General features: G+C 39.7%; 1 protein-coding gene across 2 annotated transcripts; it reads right to left on the reverse strand.

Moving 5' to 3' along the window:
- Window positions 1-90: 90 nt before the first annotated feature.
- USP8 (ubiquitin specific peptidase 8) lies at window positions 91-21,402 on the reverse strand. 2 transcript variants are annotated; one of them, XM_084214055.1, is made up of 20 exons: window positions 21,270-21,402; window positions 16,593-16,763; window positions 15,795-15,939; window positions 15,214-15,299; window positions 12,518-12,662; window positions 11,869-11,926; window positions 10,991-11,135; window positions 10,569-10,731; window positions 9,243-9,387; window positions 8,850-9,043; window positions 7,125-7,742; window positions 5,831-5,920; window positions 5,117-5,197; window positions 4,474-4,736; window positions 3,655-3,867; window positions 2,986-3,196; window positions 2,424-2,660; window positions 1,758-1,900; window positions 1,258-1,390; window positions 91-1,040 (listed from the first exon to the last, which is right to left on the reverse strand). In XM_084214055.1, the coding sequence occupies exons 2-20, from the start codon at window positions 16,694-16,696 to the stop codon at window positions 855-857; spliced, it is 3,360 nt and encodes a 1,119-aa protein (XP_084070181.1). In that variant the 5' UTR covers window positions 16,697-16,763; window positions 21,270-21,402; the 3' UTR covers window positions 91-854. The 2 variants fall into 2 exon arrangements, with proteins under 2 accessions (XP_084070181.1, XP_084070182.1); XM_084214056.1 differs by lacking the exon at window positions 5,831-5,920.
- Window positions 21,403-25,040: the final 3,638 nt, after the last annotated feature.

Below are 25,040 nucleotides of genomic sequence, written 5' to 3' on the forward strand. Positions count from 1 at the left end.
CTTTAAACTGTGTAAGAATGAGTCAGATTGTTATTATGTACAATCTTGATCATTACATAACAGCTGAGAATGAAAAACCAAACCCAAACATACATTTAACAGGATATATTTTTAAATAATTTCTTCGTTAAGGTTTTTAATGCATGTGTACATGAAAATTTATATTAAAAAATTAAAAAGGAAAATCTTGTTTGTTTAGAATAAGTCTGAAGTGCACAAATATTGACAAAAGCTAACAGAAAAAATAATACAGCTCTGCTTTTTTATTAAGTAGTGTTGCAATTACTTAGAGCTGGCAAATAAATGCAATCTTCTGAGTTTTAGAGATTCTCACAAAAAGGACAACATTTTATTATATACATAGTTCTGATGTGCAAGTATGCAATCAATATGTACACTTACATTCCTAACTGTTTACATCATTCTAGAGTATTCACAGTAGAGTCAAGCTTAAGGTTAGAAATGTGAAAAGGCCATTAACAGTGAAAGAAAAAAATAAACCAAGATATGCCTTGGGATTTTAAGACATTTTAAACTACTTGTTAATAGATTTCAGATAACTAAGCTAGAATTTCATTTTGGAGCAGACTAAAAATATAGTTCTTTTTTAAATAAACAGTAATGCAAGTATGCTTGTAAATGGTTTCACAGATGGCAGTATGACCACGAGCGTTACCCTTGTGTCTCTGATTGTGAAGCGCTGCTGCGGCCCGAGCGAGCCCTGCTGGCAGACACCCTGCTCCTGCCACTCCCTCCAGTGACCGTCTGCTGCACCTTGCATATTTATTCATATGCATTCCCAGGCCTACTTTGCTCTTGAAGAAAGAAAACCAGTTTCCTTAAGCCACATTCTTTTACGTGGCCATGTCTACTGCTCGCTGTTCATAGGAAGTATAAAAGAGAATGTAAGCAGCTGAGGACTTCACCGAGGACGCCGAGATCTCGGACACTTCGTGGTCATCAAACTTAAACCAGCGCTGTTTCGAAGCGTTTTTGCAGTAGGCTGTGTAGTGCCCCCCGTCCAGCCCACCGTAATGATTCTGTGAATGTAAGGCAAGGATTAGAGGCCTTCAAAGCTGCCATTTCTTCCCTGGTTAGGGAAATAATCTAGAACATGAAATTTTTACTAAATCTCAATTGTTCTTTTTAGAATGCAACTTAGTCTGTAACTACAATGCAGCCTGGCTGAATCCCACAGGCCACCCTGAGTCCTGGCATAAAGTGCAGCTGGATTTTGAAATGTGACTGGTTACTCACCGATACTGAGAACAGATTGTATCTCTTCAAGGAAGTCTTTGGACCAATAACATACTGAGAGAGGTCAAGAGTTTCCAATGGAAAATCTACTGAAGTTTGAAGCTTTTGTTTCCATCTTCCATCATAGGAAAATCTAGAGAATTAAAAAGCATCATGAAAAGTTTCAGGCTGTTCACAAGCTATTCCATTGTATTAAGCATGTTCATTTTCCCTGTTTTTAATCAGGATGTGATCTCAACTAAAGCCCCCAGTTCTGTTAACATTTGTTCATGTGTTTCTTAGCAAAAATAACAAGAGATGATTTGTGAAAGTGCCTTGGGAATTACAACCTTATGAAAGCAGCATCAGATAAAAATCAAATTCTTGCAACATTACAATTGGTGATGTATCTGTGACCTTCTCTAAGTAAAAATGCTCAGCTACTGCCATGGAACAATCCAGTTCCATCAAAGCCTGGTCATTTCATCCTAATTAATATCCACCAATCACCATTTCCTTACCGTTTCAAGTGCACAAGAAGAACAGGTGGTAATTTCCAAATTTCTATTTTTTTCAAAGAATCCCTTCGAGTTTTGCAATGGCTACAGTAAAATCTATTGTTATCAGTGAGCTTTTCTTCTTTGGAGAACAATCTAAGGCATTCCTAAAACAAAATACAAAGATTGTCAAAGGTAGGTGTTTATAGAAGTATAAAAAAAAAAAATGTTTTGTTTCCCATTTAAAAATCATTCAACTGATGTTTTGATGCATTGGTTATCTGCATCCTACATTTCACTGAGGAACAGTGACTTAAATCTATGTGTAGAAACAAATTTTACTGCAGATATTAATTGGCATTCTATAAAATATACAGACAATACTTTGTTTAAAAACACAGAATACTTACATTGTGACCTACCAAAGCAAGAAATATTAATATACATGCTGCTATTGCAACTTCAGTATTTCCATCCTGCTTTTAACTTAAAATTTTTAAGGGATGACCTATTTCTTTAAACTTAAGAAGAATTAAAAAAAAAAAGCAGATTCAGATCTGTTCATGTTTCAGGTCAATGCAAATTAAGTAGAATGCTGACCAACCCCTTCAAGCAGAGGGTGAGCAGAAGCAGCATCACAATGAAGCGCCAGTTTGCACTCCAGGAGCAGTTTTCTCCAGTTCCCCATACCTGCAGAGTGCATTTGCTGGAGGATGCAAGTGGTAGTGACAGATACATGAAAGCCTCGAAGGTTCGGGACCTCTTGTGACAGGTCAGACACTGCACGGTGGATTTGAACTGCCCTTGGAAGAGTGCCACAATGATGGACTCGTTGAGCTGTTTGTGTTTGTGCCAGGCTATTTCTGCTGCACTTGAGTCATCCAGGTGATCGTTATTTTCTTCCTTGTACCTTTTCCTGTTGTCAGCCTGCACAGCAGAAGTTTAAATACCACAGCAATATATTGACATATATGTAAGTAAGAAGTCTCATCTATAGGCAAGCATATGATTGATTATTCACAAGAATATTTAAACATGTCAGGGCAGTGTAGCCATCCAGTTCTTGTCTAGTGAGGCTTCTTCTGTGACTCCCTCCACTACCTTATACCATTTCATACTGACTTCCTACTTTAATTCTGAATAATCATATTTCTATACAAGGTTGCAGTAACATACTCTTATGGAATAAGAAAGTATTTTTAAAATTTCTCTTGATCTTCTGACAGATATATAATTTAAGTGTATTGCTTACTTTATTTAGGTCCTCATGCAAGCCATCCATTAGAAAGAGAAGCAATTCTTGGGAGTCCTGTTGGCTATATCCAGCAAATTGGTCATTAATCTTCCCAATTGTAATTTTGAAGTCTTTTGGACTGATATATTTATACTGTCCTGCCCATAAAGCTTTCATTATTACACCAAACTCTTCAGCCACTTCACCTTTATGCCCCAGGAAATTTGACCTATAAAATGAGAAACAAAAAAAAAAATCTGAGCCATTCAAATAGCTGGGTTTTAATAGTAATGTTTTTAATTCAAAACATGATCCCAATTTTAAAATAATTTCTTTAGACCAAGAAAAACTAGCTGTCAGACTGAGTTAAATTTTCATCTGTGTCATCCCTGTAATTTGGTACCATATTCCAGATGGAAGGTACAGCTGTTTTCAGCATGTTTTGTGAACTATTTAAATATTCAGTTTGGTTCTAAGAGACTCTAGTACACATGTACTTTTTGAATGTGGTGACCATAATTTAATGATCACAGTCCAGTAAAGCCTATTTAGTGACAAACATGAATTTTGAACATGTCAAGGTGCCCAGAAGTTACCATTTGCCTCCTACTTAAAAAAAAAACCAAACAGGCCCACTAAGTGATCTTCTTGAATTGGCAAGTATAAAGGCAAATGAGAGATTGTTACCTGTTAATATCAGCTTGGTACAAGTTTCTGTTGAAATACTCAGCCAGGTGAGGTGCATTGCACAGACACTGTAATATGGAATTCATGTAGCAAGTGTTCCCTAGGTTCCGAAGTCCTGTCAGAGCTGGTCCCGATCCCCCGAACACAGGGTTCAGATTGCGAATCTGCGATGCAGAGAGCCTGGAAATTTCTGCTTTAGTGTAACAGGCAGGTCTATAAGCAAGAAATTATTTTTTAGGAGTCTCAGACTTGACAAAGTTGTTCACATAAACCAAGAGACACCACACCTCACCCCACCACCCACAGCGATTGGACCATGCTGGCACCAAATACCATCATTTAGGGTATTCAAAACCAGCCAATGCAACAGTGAGAAATCCATAAACACTGGCCTATAATGAGGCTGAGTTTTAGGCACCATCAGTTATGAGATTTATATATTTTTTTTCCTTTATTTCTTTAATTCACAGATGAAGAATTAGCTGTTTAATACAGTTTAAAATCTGACAACTTGCATTTCACAAACTGTGATAGACTTTCAGTTTGTTAACACAAATAAAGGAACTTAAAAAGCAACTGTCATCCAATTAATAGACTGTGACTGCTGAAATTCCTGCTAATACATAATATTATATTGATTTCTCAAAGAGAACTCCTGTATACATTAAACTTCGAGCAATGAAATGTCAGTCTATTACTCTTTTATCCTTTCAAACCCACTTAGAAAACAGAAATGAATTTCAGTTGGTTAAACACAAAGAAAGTCCTTTGTGCTGTCACACTGCCTGAGTTGTGATCTAACTTATCAAACAAACATACTTATTGTCACGATTGACTGCAGGAGTTACAGGAATTCTTTTCTTGTCTTCCTCCTGAATGGCTTGGGTGATATCTGGGGACGAGTAGGAGCGCTTGAGCTTGGAGTGCTCCCTCTCCCGCTCAGCTGTCACCTTTGGCTTGGCTTTCCGAGTGGGAGGGGTGGATGGAGGAGTGGCTGCAGGAGCCATTTCTGGCGGGTACATCTGAACAGTATTTGTTGGTGAGTGATAGTAACGATAGGTTCCAGTGATGTCATCCAGGAACTTGGGGGAAAAAAAACAAATAGTTTCAAACCCAAGTGAAAATCCATCATTAACTTATCTATTAATAAATTACTGTAAGAACAGCATGAGTTTTTCAGACATTGGGATAGTAAGTTGGGACTAGCCTCAACATTCAATGGATTAAATTTAGTAGAAGGGGAACTTTCACCAAAATGCCTATTAAATAGCAAAATCCAGGAACAACAGATAAACTGTCCTAGTTTCATTACAAATAATATTAAAATTCAGAAAGTAATTGTGTGTAAGTTAAAAGGGAGTAAAAAAAATGAAACAAGATCTAACTTAGAAGTACGACACAACTGAAATACAGGACAAAACTACACAAAACAGTTTGATTTTAATTTCAGGAGAGGAGTTACCTTTACCCAACCTGCAGGCAGCCCTGGGACAATCCTTCCCATTTCCTCACTTCGTGCTCTCATTAATGGCTCCCGCTGGGACTAATAAACAAAGAGAAAAGTAAGGTATGTACAGTTCCCTATGTAGAGCAACAAGCTGCCTGTGACTTCTCTATGGAGTTAGATGATTCAGTGCAAATAGTACAATAAATCTTTGATTACAGATGGAAATAAAATGTATTGTAATGGTAATTTGGTATTTTCTATTGCTCAATCGAAACAAAACCCATTGGAATCTAAACAAAATGTTTGCTGACACATTCCAAAAAAAACAAAAAACAAACCAACCATTTAGTCTCATGAAAGTCACAAAACTCAATTTTTTCCCTGAAGAATCAGGAAATAGTAGGAGTATGCGCTTCTGTTAAACACATAAGGCTGAGCTTTTTTCCCTCTGAAAGTAGCACTTGAAGGTGTGTGCATGAGATGACAAATACATGGAGAATGCTTGTTAGTGCCACCAGAAATACATCAAAACTTCTAATGAAAGTTTCAAGTATTTTTCATATGAACATGACAAATGAAAAAAAGCAAACGAACACTGTGAACATGGCATAGTCTTTTCTTAAGATGATGACTTTAAAAATTGAAATGAAATGGATTTTAACATAATATAATAATCATAAAGCATATGTGCTTTATTATTTTGGCTACATACAATACATTTGTATTTACTTTAAGTCTTTCAGTATCTTGTTCAGAATCCTCTCTAAGGGGTCCTGGCTTTTGTGCTTCACTGTCTGGTTGTCCTTTAACCCCCATTTGCTGCAAAAGATTTCGAAAGAAGGCTTCAATTTTTATCTGGAATGTCAGTAAAGAATGCTAATAAAGCAGAGTTTTCTGTTTTGGTTGTTAAATCACATACCACAACAAAGTGGTTAAAGCAGGTAATTTTTATTCCTTCTACATACTCTAGGCAATTCACTGGAATAGTTTTTGAAACTGAATGTTGTATTACAATTTGTTCTGTAGTTTCAACAGGTCAGAAATAAAGTGCAGAAGTTCCACCTACGCTACTTTCCACCCTAAAAGTTGTGGGGTTTATAATTTGTTGTTAAACTTCAGGCTTTTTTCCCTTTCACTCCTCACTTATCAAACATCTCCATGGATGAAGCCAACATGCATTTGGCTGATCATAGGCCACATCATTTTGGGATTATGTTGTTTCTCTGCCAGTCAAAAGCTCATGAATGACTGTGCTAAATTTGCACAGAAGATTTATTTTTGCTTTCTTGTGCATTTGGATTAAACAAACATCAGAATTTGATCAAATCACAACTGCAATTACAAAAGCAGAGAAAAATATCCTAATACAAGTTCTTGAGAAGTGGTTTTAAAGACATCTGTTCCATTGTTAGCTTTGCAAGTGGCTCCTGTTTTATGATCAGATGATTTGTACATTGAGAAATTTTGCAATTTTTTTCAAGAATGAGGAAAGGAAGAACTGTGACACTCCTCCCTTCCCCCCAAGGTTTGGAACTGGACTGTTTTCAGCAAAAATCCAAGATGAGGATGTTGCTTTGCTTCCTGTGCCAGGTAACAAAATCCTGTCAGTGTTTCTACAGCTGGGGGCACTAAAGGGTTCCTTATGTCACCATTGAGTCCCTAACACCACATACAGTACCAAGCTGGCACAAGAGATTAAATACCACCAGGCTTCTATTTTTGAAACAGAGGGTTGCAGTCTATGAACCATCATTCCTTCTAGCTCCACGTGAGTGGGAAGTTTTGTTATCCCGTGGGGATTACATGCTGCCCACCTACAAGAAAGAAACAAGCTTGTCTTGGGAAAAAAAAAAATCTATTTGTGTCTTGGTTTTAACTCTCTCCTCTCCTTTTATGTAAAATGTGGTCTAAATACACATTCAATTATGTATTTCAAATTGCTAGATTAAAACTAGACTATTTGAGTGCATTATTTAAGTGCATAACTATTTCACATTTGATGATGATTTTCTTTTTCACTAACCTTGCCTGGAACAGTCACAAAGGTCTGAGATGCATCACCCGGTGCCCATTTCTGTGTTTCTGGCGTTCGAGTTCCCTTTTCTCTTTCTTCCATGGATATTTTGTCAATCTCAATCCTTTTTGCACCAATGTTTTCTGGTTCATTTTTATTTTGCTTTTTTGCTTCTACTGCTTCTCTGTGTGCTCTTTCTTGTTCCTTTTCCTCCTGTTCTCTTTTTATTTGTTCATCCCTCTCCTTCTGCTCTCTGTCCTCTTTTGATTGCTGTAGCTTTTCTTTGTGTTCCTTTTCCTTCTGTTCTTCTTTTGCCTTTTGTTCTTGTTCTTTTTCTTTTCGTTCTTGTTCTTCTTTTTCTCTCTTGAGCCTCTCTTTCTGTTCCTGCTGTTGCCTCTCCCGCAGTTCCTTTTCCCGTCTGTTTTTCTCTAACAAAGCAGCAGTTTCTGCATGGACCCGACTTTTTTCTTCTTCTGTGAGAGTGCTCCTTCCATCATGCATGGGCTTTGTGGAGCGGTCTGGAACTATTCTTCCACTCTCACCAGACTGGCTGTCACTGATTGTACTTGGAGGTTTTGCTCTGTTATCACCAAGGATTTTTAGTGAAGGCTTTTTAGAACGATCCACCTGTAACACAGGTGCAGAACACAGAGTGTAGAACAACTCACTACAGCTACCACTACTCTCTCTGCTAAGCTCTTCCTAAGTGAGATTTGTAAGAGAATAAATATTATATCAAGTTGACTTCTGCCAGAGAGAGAGAGATATCTTTCAATTTCATTAAATCTTCTCATTCAAACTGCTTGTTAGTAAAATTAGGTATTCATTCCAGGTGTGAACCAATAAACAAGCCCTAAAGAATCATAAGGACAGCATTATGCACTGATTACCACAACCCTCTATTTTTGAGCTTTCAAAGGTGAACATTTTAGGGCAATCAGGCAGCCTAATTTGGGCTTGGCTCTCACAATTATGTGACAAAGGACATGTTTAAGGCAGATCTGCTTGATGGGAAGTGGTATTTAGGAATGGCTTATGCTCAGCTGTTGCCAGTAGGTTGTTTTTGATGCTGGAGTGAGTGTTCTGAAGAAATAAAAGCTCATCTGGTTCAGGGACAAACAGAAATAAGGTCTCTCAATTTTACAGTATAGGGTCTCTTGAACGAGATCTGTATTAAAGGCTGCATCTAGAAAGTGAAGAGCTTTTAGCCTTGTATTATTTTAGTGTAAGAACTCTACAAATGTGTTTTTATAAAGTCTTATTCACATGAAAGGAAGAAACAAATTCCTATACTTTCACTACTGGGCCCAGAGTGACAACGCACCTAAATGTTTCATTATTTGAATGAAGATACAGTGGCTGGAAATTGGACCTGTGGAATAGCCAAGGTAAACCATGGCTTAATTGTCCTCTCTGTAGTTCATCCTATGCTGCTTTAAGTAGAAAGGTTACTTATAAACTTTCTGAATTAGTGATCAATTGCTGACCTTGAATTTCTCACATGCACATGTAAAAAACATTTATGAAAAGTTCTGCTATTCTGTTGAGTGTATTTAGCTTCATATAATTCTGTAGATCAGACCACCAAGAGTCTCTGTACCAATAAACTCATGTACAAGGCTTAAACAAATGTATTGAGTATGTTTACTTGTGGATTTAGAGTTCTAGGTGTGGTGGATCCTAACACATTAACCATATACTAACTGAAAAAAAGGAACAGGTCAAAAAGCTTACCTCAGGGATACTTCTTGTAACTGATGTGGGATTAACTACAAAGGAACTGTCAGATTTTGGAACAGCAGCATCCTGTATGTTTGGTCTGTTAAGTGATTTTAGTCTCTCTTCCAAATTATCTCCCATTTCTTCATTTTCAGCAACAACAGGTAGCACAGGAGCTGGCTCTTCCAGAGATGGATATGTAAAATCCACTGCAGGAGGGGGGACAGGAGGGAACCATAAGAGAATTCTCAATACAAAACCACAAAAGCAAAATAAACCCCCCCATTCCAACCCAAAATGTAGCTTTTAGCTATAACAAGACTTTCCTTAAAACACCTGAATGAATGAAAGACTCATCCAGTAAGTACAAATGCTTGGTGGAGTGTTTGGTGTTTCCTTTATACTTACAAGAAACAGTCACTGCTTCAGTCCTGCCATGCTGGGGTGGAGTTACTCTAGCATTTGTTGTATACTGGGGAAAACAAAGGAGCCAGTTTTCATAACCTCCCTCTAGAATTAAAGGTTCATTCTGCAGGATGGTTTTGCTTTCCCACTGTATGAAAAAAAAAGTTGAAAGTTAATTGATTTAAAATAGAAAGTGAACTTTTACAGTTTAATAGTGTTGTTTAAATTCCCGTGCCTAGTCATTAAATTGAGAGATTGTTTTTTGAGATTTTTAAACAAGAATTAGTGGTTGCAAAAATAGGGATCCTCTCTGTGGTTGGAGAATGCCCAGCACAGCTGGGTTCCTGGCTCTGCCCACAACAGGGTGTGAATATTTCCAGCAGAGAAAGAACCACTTATTGCTACTTCACATAACAATCCTCCACGCAGAAAAATATTTTTATTACTGCATTTGCTTCAGTTTCTTATCTGGTATGTTTGCTGAGGGATTAGTGATTTAGAAAGCATAATATTGACTTTCTGGAACCCCTTGAGAGTCAAGGGTTCAGACTGCCCTCCTCCTGCTGTCCTCAGTACTAGTACATGAACAAGACAGTCTAGAGAACAGCCTCTAAAGCAATTAAGAAGGAGAACTGCTGAACTATCTCTGAACCCCAGTTCTGAATGTCAAGGTAACAGAAAGATTTGCAGTCTTTCACAAGAGCCACCACTCTACAGAGGAGGGACAACACAGCCACAGAGAATTTGACTCAAAAATGTTGGGCATCTGCTCACTATGGAGTCCATAAGCTTCCTGCACTAATGAAACTCAAATTTAAATTAATGTTTACATAATTCAAATGTTTACATAATTCAAAAATGCAGAAAAGTTAACTGTGCTGAAAATATTTCTGGAGCCTTCTTCATTGCAGCCCCTCCACTGTAGGAACTACCTGGCTGATAGGACTGCAAAGTAGGTGGCCAAACAGTTTCCAGGGATAAGGAATTACTGTTGCTAATACAGGAGAAAAGGTGACTGTTCCTGGGAAACAGGACTAAAAGTACTTTCCCAAATAACTCTGTCAGCAAAGAACTCTAAGTTGATGAGCTGCTTGTTGAGGAAGTGAGTTGAATCATTCTGCTGTTTACCTGTTTAATAAATTATACTGTCATCTACTAGAGTACAGTATGAAACTTCAAACTACACTTCTGCTATCAAAACAAGTAGGCTTTGAAAACTCAACCAAGTGTCATTAAGCCCTCCAGATACACATAAATAAGGCCTTGAAGCACTTATATTTACTAAGATTAATTAATTAATTAATTAATTAAAAGATGAAATTTGCCAACCTTAAAAAGTGCATCTTTCAGGCTCTGTAGAGTTGTTCCCAGCTTTAAGTCTTCAGCAGAACTAAACCAGTCTAGCAGTATAACATAATGGAACTGTCCTCTCCTCTTCCATGAATCCCTAGAGTCCTCTGGGAGTCTAGCTTCAATCAGGTAAGCAGTATCTCTGAAATGTATTAAAATGCATTTAAAGATTCATGTACAAATAATATTTTGTCCAACAATATATAATCCATAGATGTTTATGTGCTTGATAAAATAAATATGCCTTGTGTTGAAGTCAGTACATGCAAGAACAGAGCTGTGCAGATACATCTCACCCACTGGTACACAGCAGGGATTCTGACACTAGGTGTACAAGCTTTAAAAGCATGTACTTTTTTTGAAAATTAAATATTTCACTCTCATTTAACATCATGTCTTACCCAGGATGGATAGCTTCTTCTGGGACACTGATGGATTTTGGAATACAGGATTCCTGATAATCCTTCGATTTTCGAGCATCCATTATAAGCAATTCAATATTTTTGTCTGACATCATTGCAAACAGTCTCTCAGGTGTGACTGCTCCTTGAAAGAGAGAAGCAATTACATGTAAGAAGCTACATTATAAATGAAGATAGCTATGAATGGCTATGGTATCTGACTGGTGCAATCAAGACTGCAAACAGATGAAACAGAACTAAGAAGTCCCACAAAGTCATGGAAGTGAGACATTACAGCGTGGGCCTTTTGCTCCCACTGCTGTAGTGATCAGCACCTGATCTGTAAGATTAGACAATACTGAATATTTCAGTGACAAACAAGTTTAATGTATTGTGGTCTCATTTAAATCAAGCTATATAGGCAAGCATTTGTGAACTACATGCTGCAGATATTCCTCTTTAGAACTGTAGAGAACATTTTCACATACTCATTACAAGAACAAAAAGCAGAAGGTTGTAAAGAGAATAGAAAAATTTCGTATTTAATTGAGTAAGCTGTCATATTTCATCCTTGTTTATCAGCAGTAGAGCTGTTTTTCTTTCTAACCTGACCACTTCAGGACTAGTTCATCTTCCATTACTGAACAGCTGAAAAACTAACTACACATCTCTAAGTTTATGAGATGTAACAAAGGCTTTAAATGCAGAGTTTAATGAATTACTGATTTGTTGTAACTGAAATAAATGCAGGATACTAGAATTTCATCAAAGTATTTTAACTGTGAAATGACTCCTGAGAAGGACTGCAGCTGTGAGGTGATTAGTGCACAGTCATACAGAAACCTTTTTCACATTTGTGCATGCATTGCATCTCTTACCACTCAGGCTATCAGACTGATCTTTTCTTTCCAGTGAATGCTTTGTCTCACCATTAATCTGTATAAGGGGAAAAAAAAAAGCAGACAATGATTCTCACAGAGCCTGAAGGAAACTTATCAGACAGTTAAGCCACAGGAACAAACACAGCACAAGGGAGCTGCTTCTGAAGATGTGCTGACAAATGTACTGAAAAGATACTGAGGTTGCTGCCCTGCCTAGACAGAAAACGGTTAGAAAGGTAATACAACCTAGGACACCATCACCTACTAGAAGAAATTCTTTAAGCATTGCTGAAAATTAAGTGTTAATTGTTTCCACAGTACTGCTAAAAAGGTCAACCTTCCCCTAAAATGGAGACGTTATCCTTAATACCAGTTTGTCACCATTACCTTGAGTTTCTTGCACTAATTCTGACATAAAACAGAATTTGACTTAATCATAAAGCTCAGTCTATCTTATACAAGACTTGGAGCTACTAGGACTTCACATATTCCAAAGAAATGTCAAAGAAGGGTTACGGAGAGTGTACATTAATTCAGAAAAACCCCACCTTGATTCTGAACTGGAAATAGCTACTAGTAGAGACCAAACTCTAGATTGAAACGATACATTCCGATTGAATTAGAGTTTTTAAACATCTTCACTTACCCTTTGGCTTTTTCCTTTGGAATCCACAGCACCTTCTGAGGAGTTTTTGGCTGAGCTCTTTCCATCATCTTTTGGTTCTTGCTTTTTCTGTAGCTCTTGTCTGTCCCTCTCTTCAAGTTTTTTCCGAACTTCAGCTTCCTCATATCTATTGGGAGAAAAAAAGTGCCTTTTTTTCAATATTGTGGTTTTGGGTAACCTTGAATTATTAATATCAAAATCACTAAGTCTTCAGTCAAAAACTTTAAAAGTTAGAATTTTAAAAAGTTAAAGTATTGACAGTTTTTATATTCCAACAAACTTTACTTTGCTTCCTAACTATGTGGTCTTATTTCTCCCACTTTTGTCTTGGTTTTCTTATTGTTAAATCTTGGTTTGAGTCCTATTACATAGCCACTGATTGTAAAGCTGTTTTTTTTTTTCTTCAAACCTGGGGTCATGCTTAGCTATGGTATCTCTGAATGTTTTTCACTTTCCACAGAAAAGGGTAGGTACTAGTGACTTACAAGTAAACTCCAATATATTACAACAGTTATCGCAGGTATTTTATTTCATTATGCAATGGAGCCAGTGAAGAGTAAGTTAGCTCAGATATCTAAATTTGCTTTTTCTGGGAAGTTGGATCAGAACTACTTATACAGTAATCACCTTCAGAATGTAAACTGACTCCATGATGTGCTCGTCTGTGTGCCTGGTGCTTTTTTCAAACACTGGGCCTACAGGGAAGCCAATGCAAGAACTATGTTCACTCAGGAGTTTTGGGGGATGAGGTCTTGCATACAACTGTCCTTTTCATAAAGCCTGAGATTTGAAAATTACCCTCCCAGCCTTTCCCCACTGGAAGGACAATCATGGTATTGTAAGCCAGTGATCTCCAAACTACAGTTTTCAGATCACCCACTGGAGGTTTGTACAGTCACATCACTGTTCAATAGTATTCACTTACATTTCCTACAACTGAGAAGTTTAAGGGTTACTAGTATCATAAAACAAAAATAGAATGTTTGACCTAACAATTCGGATGACTGAAGCAAGAAGCAAAACATGAACTCAGAACTGTGTTAGCATGTACTCATTTTAACCAGATGTTGCATTATGAGGGTTAAAATAACAATGACAATACAGCTGTATGTTAATAACCTAGATCATTCAAATTCCACCTCCAAGTCTACTGCACTAATTGCCCACTAAAAAGAAGGAGGCAGTTTAAAAATAAAAATTTTATTTTTAAACAGGCTTCTTGATTTGGCACAGGCATTGTAAGTTAGAACTGAGCATTTTGTTCCCACTTGGAGTTAAGGACACTAAAGCATATTTCAGATTTTAGTTTAATTTGGTCAGTATGAAATATTTACCCATCATATTCCTATTTATACTTCTGAAGCACGTAGTAGGTCATTCATGCAAGCATTCCTGTCCCTATACAAGTTTCATCAGCTCTACTTTTAGTTAACAATTAACATTCAAACTATTTGCTGGCCTACTGCCTGGGGAAGACATTATATAAATAATTTCCTTGAAACTACTTCTGTAGTTACACAGGAGTCATGTTTCATTTCTGTTACCTTTAAATATTTACACATTTTGACAGAGTAGTTAAAAGTTACTGCATCAATTCCAGAACTCTGTTCCTTTCATAACAGACTTAAGTTACTTAAACGACAAGTCTCTACATTTTGGGTTTCTCTGATTCTATCAATGTTTACTCTTAGAGTGAATTTGTAGCTGTGTTTAATTTTGAGATCCACCTGAACAAAGAAAATCTAAAGATTGTTTCATACACAGTGTCATGTGGTCTTTATGAAGTCACTCTCCACATACATTTAACTACACTCACAGTTCACCTAAACTAACTTATAGATTTAGCACTTTGGAGGGCAAAAAATACACTTTCTCAAGAATACTTGGGAGGAGGAGGGTGGGACATGACACTTGTGAAGGGAAATGTGCCCAGCTGCAGAGAGAGAGAGAGTTAAGAGTGAGAAAGTTGCTAAGGATGCAAGAAGCAGAAAAGGCTGGAAATAAGAACTATTGTGCTAAATATCACCTAAAGATAGACCCTACCTTACAACTTCTTACTAACACAATTTCATGGCTTAGGGCACAAAGATATAACTTGACAGCTGATAATCAGGTATCCAAAAGCCCATTAGCATCTGCTTATTTACATACTGGCAGAACTGTGCATTCCATACTCATATCTGCAAGTGGCAGAGGAAAGGTGTGGCTAAAGAATCAAAACCTGGCATTTCTTAGTGTAAACTACATCCAGACTAGGAGGATTTCTTAGCCTATCTGATTACTAGGAACATTCATTAATATATTTGGGCTCAGATGACCTTATGATTAAAAGGTTGAGGAGGAAATTACTCTTGATCATCTCTCCTGTATATGTACTTCAGACCTTGTGGTTTCTTTTTATTAGTGAATTAACGAAACTAGGAGACACTGTCAACAAACCAAAGTTACTAGGAATTAGCAGATAGTGTACAAAATGACAAGTTATTGGAGCGTGTGGCAATGAAAATTATCTCTAGTAAAAGACTTCTGGGAATAAATTTAAGCTCTCAAGAGTTTCAGATACCTATGGTTTACTCAAGTGCAATTGCTTACACTAAACAGCATGAAAATCTGCACTTGGCACAGATACAGGCTTGAGGTATAAAGAACAATGTCTTAGCCTCAACTATATTACATACCTGAGTTTAAGGCTGTCTGACAGTATTTCAGCTTCATCAAGAGCTTTTTTTAAATTTGTAGGTCCCAGAATTGAATGAAAATAATCCTAAAATGACAAGCATCACATAGTATAAATATACAGTTTAACAATGCCTACTTCTATGCATGTCAAGAGTCACTAATGTATGGAGAGTTGATATTATAATGATATTAATGCTAAAAAAAAGAACTGGTTTGAATTGAAATATTTTCCATTCAAATATGAGTTTTGTTTTATAGCACTAATAAATAAAGGCTAGACAAGGCAACTTCAAAAAAGTCTGACTGGTAAAAATCACCAAAAAAGTCTGACTGGTAACTTTCCATGAGAAAATATTCACAGATCTGACAATTTGTATAGTTTGTAATAATATATTATATTCATCATAATATAAAAAAAATTAACACCAGACTTGTCAGAAAACAAGAAAGAAAAAATAGCACCATAAGTGAGACAGTTTACTTAATATCATAGTCATCCTTTGAATGTGTATTAGTGTAATTCTCTGTACTTCTCATACTTTGACCAATGCAGAAGACATCAGCCAGAAAGCTTTTATACCTGCTGCTGCTTAAAATCAGGTCTCTTTCTAATCAGGTTATAAACAGCCACATATTTCATGTATAGGATGTAAGCTTTTTCTTCATCTCCGTCCAGTCTGCTTTCCTCTGCTGCCTTGAAAATCTTAAGGGCACTCTGCACATAACTGCAACCAAAGAAGAGGAGTAAAGCACAAAATTGTTGAGTTGTCCTCAAACACCTTTTCGTTACAAGATGCCATCTTAAGTGTTTACAGATTTCACCCATATATTAAGCATTTCCTTTTACTGCCTTAATATAAAGCTTTCGTTAAATATTAATTGCAATCATATTCCTCCAAATAATGTTTATCTTTGCTAGTTTGTTTCCCAGCCTTATTTAAAGTCTTCCATAATTAAATACCATAGTGAGATATGGAAAAAGGTACTCTTCCCTTCTAAGAATAACTTTTTTTCTAGGAAAAACTAAGTCATAGTAAGACAAAATTAAATCACTGATTGTCTAAAAATGCTAGAGGCAAAGCATTCAGACAATTGCTAAAGGTTTTGTCATTTTTACAGATTTGCATTTATGTAGCCTTTCCTCTAAGTATGTGGATTTCATGGGCATTGTTCTCTGTCCAAGTCATGCTTTGGCAGTATGCCAAGTGACTTCTGAAGGCAGTAAGCGTACCCAATGTGACAGCTGAAAGCCATATATAAGACTATTGAAGATTTTGTATCTAGAGAAAGAATGAAGGAAATTTAGATCCACAACAAATTTTTTTTGGAACTACTAATATTTTAAGTATTAATTTAAAATCAATTATAACATATATACCTTTTTGTACTGGTCTTTTCAGGTTTTACTTCTGTCTTCTTGTTGAGATCTTTCAATGAAGTAGAGAGGTAGAGCTCCTTAGGTACAGATGCCACAGCAGGCATGTTAATATTGTTACTTATGTCCCTTCTAGGATGTTACAGCTTCTTAGAAGTCTCTACCAATATTTTTCTGGAGGAGGAAAAAAGGGTAGGAAGAGCCAAATTATATTCCAATTACTTTTAGTACAGTAGTTATAGTTACCTGTGTAGGTTTATTACCTAATTTATCTCACCTTATGTGAGTAACAAACAGTGTCTGATTAATATTTAATCAGATAACACTATAAATTAATAGCATAAATTAATCTTTCAAAGTGACAGAATTATTTGAAATCACTTCATGTAATTGATCAAGAATGTCCAGCAATATGGTGCTAACAGGAAAAAAAAAAAAAAAAGCTGACTCATGAATGTTCGAAATCATCATATCCAGCAAATTTATTCTACTGAAATGCCAGCAAGTATACGATCAAAAAATAGCTGACTCCTCTGTACTCTGCAAATACACACTACTCCCTCTGAAAAATGACTTCTAATGTCTTGCTAAGAGATAAGCTGGGAACAGGAAGGCTGCTACCATTAAAGTCTACTGAAACATCTTGGACATTCTGTAGGTCTTCAACTCCTTGGTGCCTTGACTTTGTGCTTTCATTTGAAAGTCTCTCCAGGCAGCCATGAAATAGTTAAGCAGAATTTGGTCACAAGGGACTGTTACATCACGTTATCTGAGACAGGGAAGTCCATGAAATCTCCAGCAGATAGTCTAACTAAAACTCTTTGCATCTAGTACACAGTGAGCTATTTTAGCCTTGGGGGTGGCAGGGGAGGAACTGAGCTCCCTCACAAGCAAGAGGGGAGACATCAAGATGAGAGCAGTACTGAAGGAATGAAGGGGGATTCATTAGAAGACAGACACTCAAATGACATCAGCAAGTAAGTTATTTCTTAGTAGAGAAAAGCCACATGGCTTCTGACAAGATGAAGGCAGAGCATTTCTCTTTCAATGTGATCAGCATCAAGTGTAACCAAAAAAAAAACAGACAGTGACCTCAGAGGGAAGTTTCACCTGACCAAATTGATCAGTAGCCACTAAATGAGGTAGTCTCAATTTCCCTCCCTCTTTCTCATGCTGGTCTGGTACTTCTCTCCAACCTCTTATTGAGCCAATTCTGCTTGCTGAAGAAGCAGAAAGGCTACACAACTTGTGCAAGGGCAGCAGCTGGCATGTGCAGTCAAGAATGACAGGCTAAGGTGGGAACGGGATCCCTTCCCAAGGCTCAGAGCTATTGTCCTCCCTGAAGTACTGCTGCACAGAGTATTGCCAGGCTGACTCTTGTTGGTCTAGGAACTGGTTATCAAACAAAGACACTAAGTTAACACAAACCTTTGGTCTAAGTTCTGGTATACCAAGTTTAGACTAAATAATATCTAGCAAAGTAACTTACTGCTTGAATACAGATGCTATACTTGCTAATTTCCTTGATAACTAGGTATCAGCTTTTTAAAACTGAGAAATCTGTTAAAAATCCTTAGTGGACTAATTTCCAGGTAATCTATAAAGTAAGTACTGAAGTCCTCAAATACTATCTTTAATACACGGAATTAAAAACAAATCCCATACCTCACTCATCTTAAAACATTGTCTTTTCTATATGTTCATTCAATTGTAACTTTCAGGGAGATAGGAGCTGAAAACAAGGCAGATAATTCATTAGAACTGCATGCAGTGGAAACAAAACTACTTCTGCCCCAAAGAAGACCTTTCCAGTACAAAAGCCTTTTAGCCTAAAACAAAGACATACTTTTTGCAACCTCATAAAGAGATGCTTCACTCTTATTAAGATTTTAATATTGCTTGTCTCATTCTACCTTCAGAGCATGTCTTTACCTGGCTTTTTTTTTCACCATGGAACTGTAAATAGACTTTTCCTTTGAAGCTTTTAAGTCCTTTCCAAATATATCTTCAATGTTTGCTCTGTTATGTAACCAGTATTTTCTTAATCTTAAGTGACAGCATTTGGTTGTGTTCTGACAGAATATTGTAACTAAATACGCAGTCTGAATAAGATATGCACATAGCATTAGAGTACTGCGTGCATATGAGCAAAAAAACCTCAAGATTATGTGGAAGATGAACCATTTAATGATGTCAGTAAATGCTCAAGTGTTGCTGACACACCTTGAAAAGGGCAGATCTTCTGGAACATCATCTATATAAATGCAGAACTAGTAAATAAAATACACCTCTGAGCTTTGGCCTGAAACAAAAATTGTCTTTCCACACTTTCCTGTGGTCACTAAGTTATACCTGCAGGTCTTTAAACTGCCATGCAAGTTCACTGCTGAACTTTTATTTTCTGATTAAAAGAAATTTCTATACCATTTTAAAACATGAGCTTCTAACCACAGTAGCTGATGAATGAGATATTACCCTTTGACCTCCCACAGCATCACAATTCATACAATATGCTGCAGTGAAATGAGAAAGAATGGATAAGGAATAACATTTTCTAAACTTTTTAAAAAATCAAATTCTCAACCACATACTTAATCGAAATACAGCATATGTGATAAACTGATATGAGATTTCAGTTGCAGTTTTTAAGACATTTTTCTATACAGAATCTTAATTTTGGATCTGTAACTAACATTTTCAGGTTTATGCATCACAAATGCCCCAACTGGATTTTAGTTACTACAGACTGACCATTGTTGACTGCTCAGTCTTAGCTCATAAGGACCCTTAAAATTTTTTAAGCTTCTACTAAACTTAAGATGTGCATTACCTTAATTTTTCCTCATACTCAACATGGTTTATTTCCTTCACTTTTGAGCAAGCTTTGGGAAGACTATAATTTCCAAGTTCAAATCAGCTCCTTCATTGACAAATATTGCCACCTGATTTTGAACACAATTTTTTTGCAGATATCAGATTCCTAACTGGCCTAGTCTCAGTGGAGGAATCCAGCAAAATCCAGTTGCACAAATACAGTTTGGAACTAGTCAGCATCAGAGAAAACTGGATCATAAAACCATGAATAAAATACAAGGGACTGAAGAAGTTGTAATAGCTAAATCTACTGTTAGTTGATGCCATGAGGAAGAAGAAACAACTTATTTCAGGTTTGTCAACTTTTATCTTAAAATTACGACCAAACTCAAAACCTGAGACCTTTTCTACCCCAGCTGAAGTATCATCTCTGGCTCCTTTTTCATACCTATGAGTGCTGAAAACAAGGCCAATATCCCAAAATATAAGTGAAGTCATGCTTGTATGATTATAAGCATTTGACATACTTAGAATGGATAATTTTACCCTGACAGAGAAACATACCTGTTGGTAACAGGTTTTTCGACATCTAATTATCATGCCAGTTTTACTAAGGATATGAGTAAGCTTTAAGTGGAATGACTACAGAAAGAACAATGCACTGAAGCAGTTACACTGCAAGCAGTGTACACACTAACATATTGTGAAATACAAGTAATGTGCATCACCAATTCAAGTATGTAATAAAGTATTATTCACTTATTTTTCTCTCTAGCACTTGAGCAAATGAGAAATGGATTTCTCATGAGCATTGTTACTCAGTTTTCTCAGAATTAAATTTTACTGTCTGCACTTAGTACACAAGAGTTGATTTCCTTTAAGATTATCAGTTTGAGTGTATAGACTGAGAATATTTCAATGACTGAACTACACAATCAGTCAGTATATTTAGTTCTGTTAGTCCTCTAGCTCTCTTCCAGGCTCTGGTATTAATACTACAGGCCTTGGTCCTGTAACCTAATGTGCATAGGATGATTTTAACTATTGGGGCTTCTTATGGCAAGCTCATTATGCTCACATTGAGTACCCAAACTTTCACTATTCTTCTGGTTCCAGAGCAGTAACACATCACGGGTCCCTCTCCGGCCACGTACCCTGCTGCAACCTGCACCGACAAGCCTCGCAAGGACTCTCTCCACGCAGTGAGAAAACCCTTTGACAGACAACCATCCCACATCCGAGAGGAAAGAAAGACACTATAAAGTTTCTTAAATACACTGGATTTCATGCAGGAAGTTTGAAAGTTATTCTAAGTAAAACCACAAATAGTTCCACTTGATTTAGATAAATGAACATTTGCAAGGCGTAGGCAAACAGCAGAAGTGATAAGAAGCCGGGGAGGTGACAGGGAGGCAGAAAACTCCTTCAAGTTTCTAACCGGGCGGTCACTAGCGCTGCGGCGGCCCGGCCGGGCCGTGGCAATCTCCATGACACCGCAGCTCACCGGCCGCAGGAGTGCGGCACTCTGGGAAGCGCCGCTTCCCTGCCATCTTCCTCCGGCCGCTCTCGGGCTCGGCGGCGGCTCCGCCGGCCCCGCTCGCTCCTTACTCGGCCGGGCTAAGGCTGGGAGACTGCGGGCTGCCCAAGGTCACACAGCCGGCTCCCCGCCGGGCCAGGCCCGATTCTCCCTGTGCGGCCAACACCGGCTCCCTGTCCGCAGCCCCTGGAGGGCCGCTCCCCCCGCACGGCGGGGCTGGGCCCGGGAATCCCTCCAAGGGCGCCCGCCCCTCCCGTCACTGCCGGAGTCCCCCTGCCCCGCGGGCCTCGATCCCCGCCGGCCCAGAGCCGCCCCGGCCGCGTACTCACCGCCGCGGGGACTCGCTGCCTCCGCCCGCCGGCCCCGGGCAGGCCCATGTCCGAGCGCGGCTGCCGAGGAGGCGCTACGCGGCCATGGCTGCTAGGGCGGAACTCGGTGGCGTCCCTCCCTCCCCGCTTCCCTCCCTCCTGCCGGGCCTCCGCTCCCCGCGGGGGCGGGGACTGTCACGGCCCTATCCGTGCCGCGGGGCCGGCTCGGGCCGCGCGGCTGCGGGCAGGCCCCGCTGCCGTCCTGCGGGCCCTGCGGAGAGCGGCAGCGCTGGGGCGGGCGGGGGACGCAGACCCACACGCCGTGGAACTGCCTCGGAGCCGGGATGGCTCTGGAGGCGGTGTGAGAGGAGGGAGACGCGGTGACCTCGCCCAACACTACCCGCCGGCCCTGGAGAGCGCTCCGAGGGAGCGCGAGGTTACCTGCCGTGCCCTGCCGGCCTCCATGGGCTGCTGCCCCGCCGGAGCTGGCTCCTCGTCTCGGGAGCAGGAGATTTGTTACTGTGGCCAAGGCACTAAGAGCGGGCTCTGGGGTCTGTCACAGTGTGTAGGACATCCCAGTGTTAGTATGGGGTGCTCACTGCACTGTGCAATCTGGTGTGGGAACGCGAGGCACCTCTTTATAAAAATATCGTATTTTTAGTTTAGAGAAAACTGTATTGATAGGGGACACTCCAAGTTTTCTGTTGATAGCAGTGTTTTCTGTGCACCTTGTGTTACTACAAGCATCGTATCTCAGGGATGGCAGGTATGTGTGGACGTGCTGGCACAGTCCTGCTGGGAAGAGGGGAGAGGCTGGTCGTGCCGTGGAGATCCTACACAAATGGAGGAGATGCTCTGTGCTGCCACAATCCTGGCCTGTCCCCCAGCTGTGTTGGAGGGTGAGGGGATTCAACAACTACATTTCAACCTGATACTCAGTTTTGCCAGTGGAAATGTCCTGTGAGCTGGAGCAGTTTCCATCAGTGACTTTAGAAAACAGGGAGGTCTTGGAGCCTAAGCAGGGAAGTTTAGAAAACATGGAGATGCCTGTCTCCATGTAGCCTTCCAAAATACTTCTGATTCCTTGCCCAGGAAGGAACTATATCACAGCACCTAGCACAGTAACGTTGGTTGGTACTGGGCACATGAAAGGCTCAGACAATTTCTCCCTCTGTAGTTTGCAACGTGTGTGAGTGATCAGAAATGTGAAAGGTTCTGGGAGAAATGAGAACAGTGACATGTCTCCTTTATTGTGCAGAAATGTGAATACCAAAGTAAGTCAATAGATTCCAACAACTCTAAGCTGAATTGAATATTAATAACACCACGCTGTTTTAAGTGCCTTTTTCAGACCTGCCTTATGTGTTTTAGCCAGGGTGGGTGATGCCAAAAAGTTATGACAAGATGGAAGGGTAAGTTCACTGATGTCAGAGATTGGGATGTGTACAAATTAATGTTGACTCTCATACTCATTGCTGTCCAAACTGGACTCAGAGAACCCCTTTATTGTTTCTCATATATGAAAACATTGTGTGATACAAACTTTGGTTTTACTTGTATGGGCAAACCCCAGCCATATATAGAAAAGTGTTTGGGGAGGAGTTGCCTATGCAATTAGCTTTACTCCACTCCAGAGCTTGTTAAAACATGCTAATAATGTTGATTAAGTTATAACATGCTGTGGTTGCCTCAGGTTAGAACACATTTTCCTATCAGCACATATGTTCTTGTGTAGAAGTATTAAATAAATAAAGAAAATAATTTTAGTAGAAATTGGTGTGCTTTTTAGTAGAATGTATTAGATTATTTTGCTAAAAAAAGAAAAAATACATCTTCTAAAGCAGGGTAAAATAGAAACCATACTTTCCAGAAGTGAAAGATGTTCTGACTTGCCTACATCAGACATCTAATGTCTCTCTCTGACATGTAGTTTTGGTGAATCCTGTAAAAAAACTAGACATGATTATTTTGTCATCATAATAATGAACTGATATACAGTGCTAATGGATTAAATGCAGACTGCATTCTTCACCTCTATGAAAGACTGACATTAGTATGGAAAGTTTGGCTTTTCTGTAGCACTGCTGCTAACACCTGTTAGTCTTCCTGTTTTATTGGCACAAGCCTGTGAGGACATTGTAACATTTTCTGTGTCTACCGTTACTGCCTAAATGAAAAGCCATAACATGACATCCTAAATCCTTGTTGAGAGACGCAGACACTTGTCACCAACGAATAAAAGTGTGCTGAAGGTTGGATTTAAGGTTTCCATGCCCTGGGTGACCAGTGGCAGCCCCGAGGTGCTTGGATTTGTTCTCTAGTGCCGCCTTCTGGCTCAGCAAGCCCAGAAAAACCAGTCCACACGTGACAGGAAGAAAGTTACTCCTTGGAATATTGTTATTTGTATTTTGTACAAAGATGCATTAGGTAGGTCAAAGGCAAATAATAATGGCTTTGTAAACAGTGTTATAACAGGTATTCTCCTAATTATCTAGTGGGCATTATAATCTCCAAAATAACAGACTGGAGTTTTGTCGTTGGTATGTTTTCCTGAAGGATGATGATTATGAGATCCATGCTTCACAGTAGCGGATGTATGACTTGGAACAGCTTTGGGGAGAATGTGAGCACAACCATTTTGCATTGTTGAAGCAAAACTGGGAGACAAATGTTTCAGGGCCTGGGCTGTCAAGTTCAGTACCAGCTTGGGACTGAAGGCCAGAGCCCTCTGAAAGAGCAGCAACAACTGAAGGCTATTTTGGAGCTGTCATCCTATCAAGTCCTATTTCTATGATCCCAAAGTGGAGCTTCCTCTGTATTTGCAACTGGTGAGGCCACACCTTGAATACTGAATCCAGTTCTTAGATCCTTAATTTAAGGACATTTTGGGGCTGGAGCAGGTCCAGAGAAAGGCAATGAAGGTGGTAATGGACCTGGAACACAAGTCCTGTGAGGAGCAGCTGAGGGACCTGGGGGCTCAGCCTGGAGGAGGCTCAGGGGTGACTTTATCGCTCTCTACAGCTCCCAGATCTGAGGTTGTAGCCGTGTGGGAGGGAGTTGGTCTCTCCCAGGTAACCTCCAAGAACAGGAGGACATAGTTTTGAGTTCCACCAGGGAAGATTTAGGTTGAATATTAAGAATTTCTCCACATTGGAACGAGATGCCCAGGGATGTGGTGGAGTCACCGTCCCTGGGGGTATCGAAGGAAAGTCTGGACCTGGCACTCAGTGCCGTTGCTCTAAGCTGACATGGTGGTGTTGGGTCACATGTTGGACTCTTATGATCTCTGAGACCTTCTCCAAGCGATTTGATTCCGTGATTATCTCCAAAGCTCTGCCTCAGACAGACAAGGCAGCGAAGTCCACGCTCAGAGACCGTACCCTCGCCTGGGAGCACAAGCAGAGCTCCAGCAGCCAAGAGGCGGGAAACGCAAGCCCCACCACCCTGTGCCACAGGGTAACCCGGGATAGCGACCCCTGTCCTTATTCCATAAGCTGCCTCTAGGGAGGCCACCCGGGCCCGCCGAGAGCGCGGGGCCGGCCCTGCCCCCGCCGGGCGGGCAGCGGAACGGAACATGGCGGGGCCCCTCCAGCCCGCGCTTCCCCGCCTTTCCCCGCGGCGGCGCGCATGCGCGCTGTGCGGCGGTGAGGCCGTATCCCTCCGCGCGCCCCTTTTCCCTCGATGTCTGTGTTAATAAGGTAATTCCCGCGCCCATGGTAAGTGCCGGGCGCCCCTCCGGGCCCGCCCGGGGCGCCCCGCGCCGCCTCGCGCCCGCCCGCGCGCCCGCGGCGG

This window comes from Fringilla coelebs, assembly GCF_963513975.1.
Source record: "Fringilla coelebs genome assembly, chromosome: 12".
Taxonomy (NCBI): domain Eukaryota; kingdom Metazoa; phylum Chordata; class Aves; order Passeriformes; family Fringillidae; genus Fringilla; species Fringilla coelebs.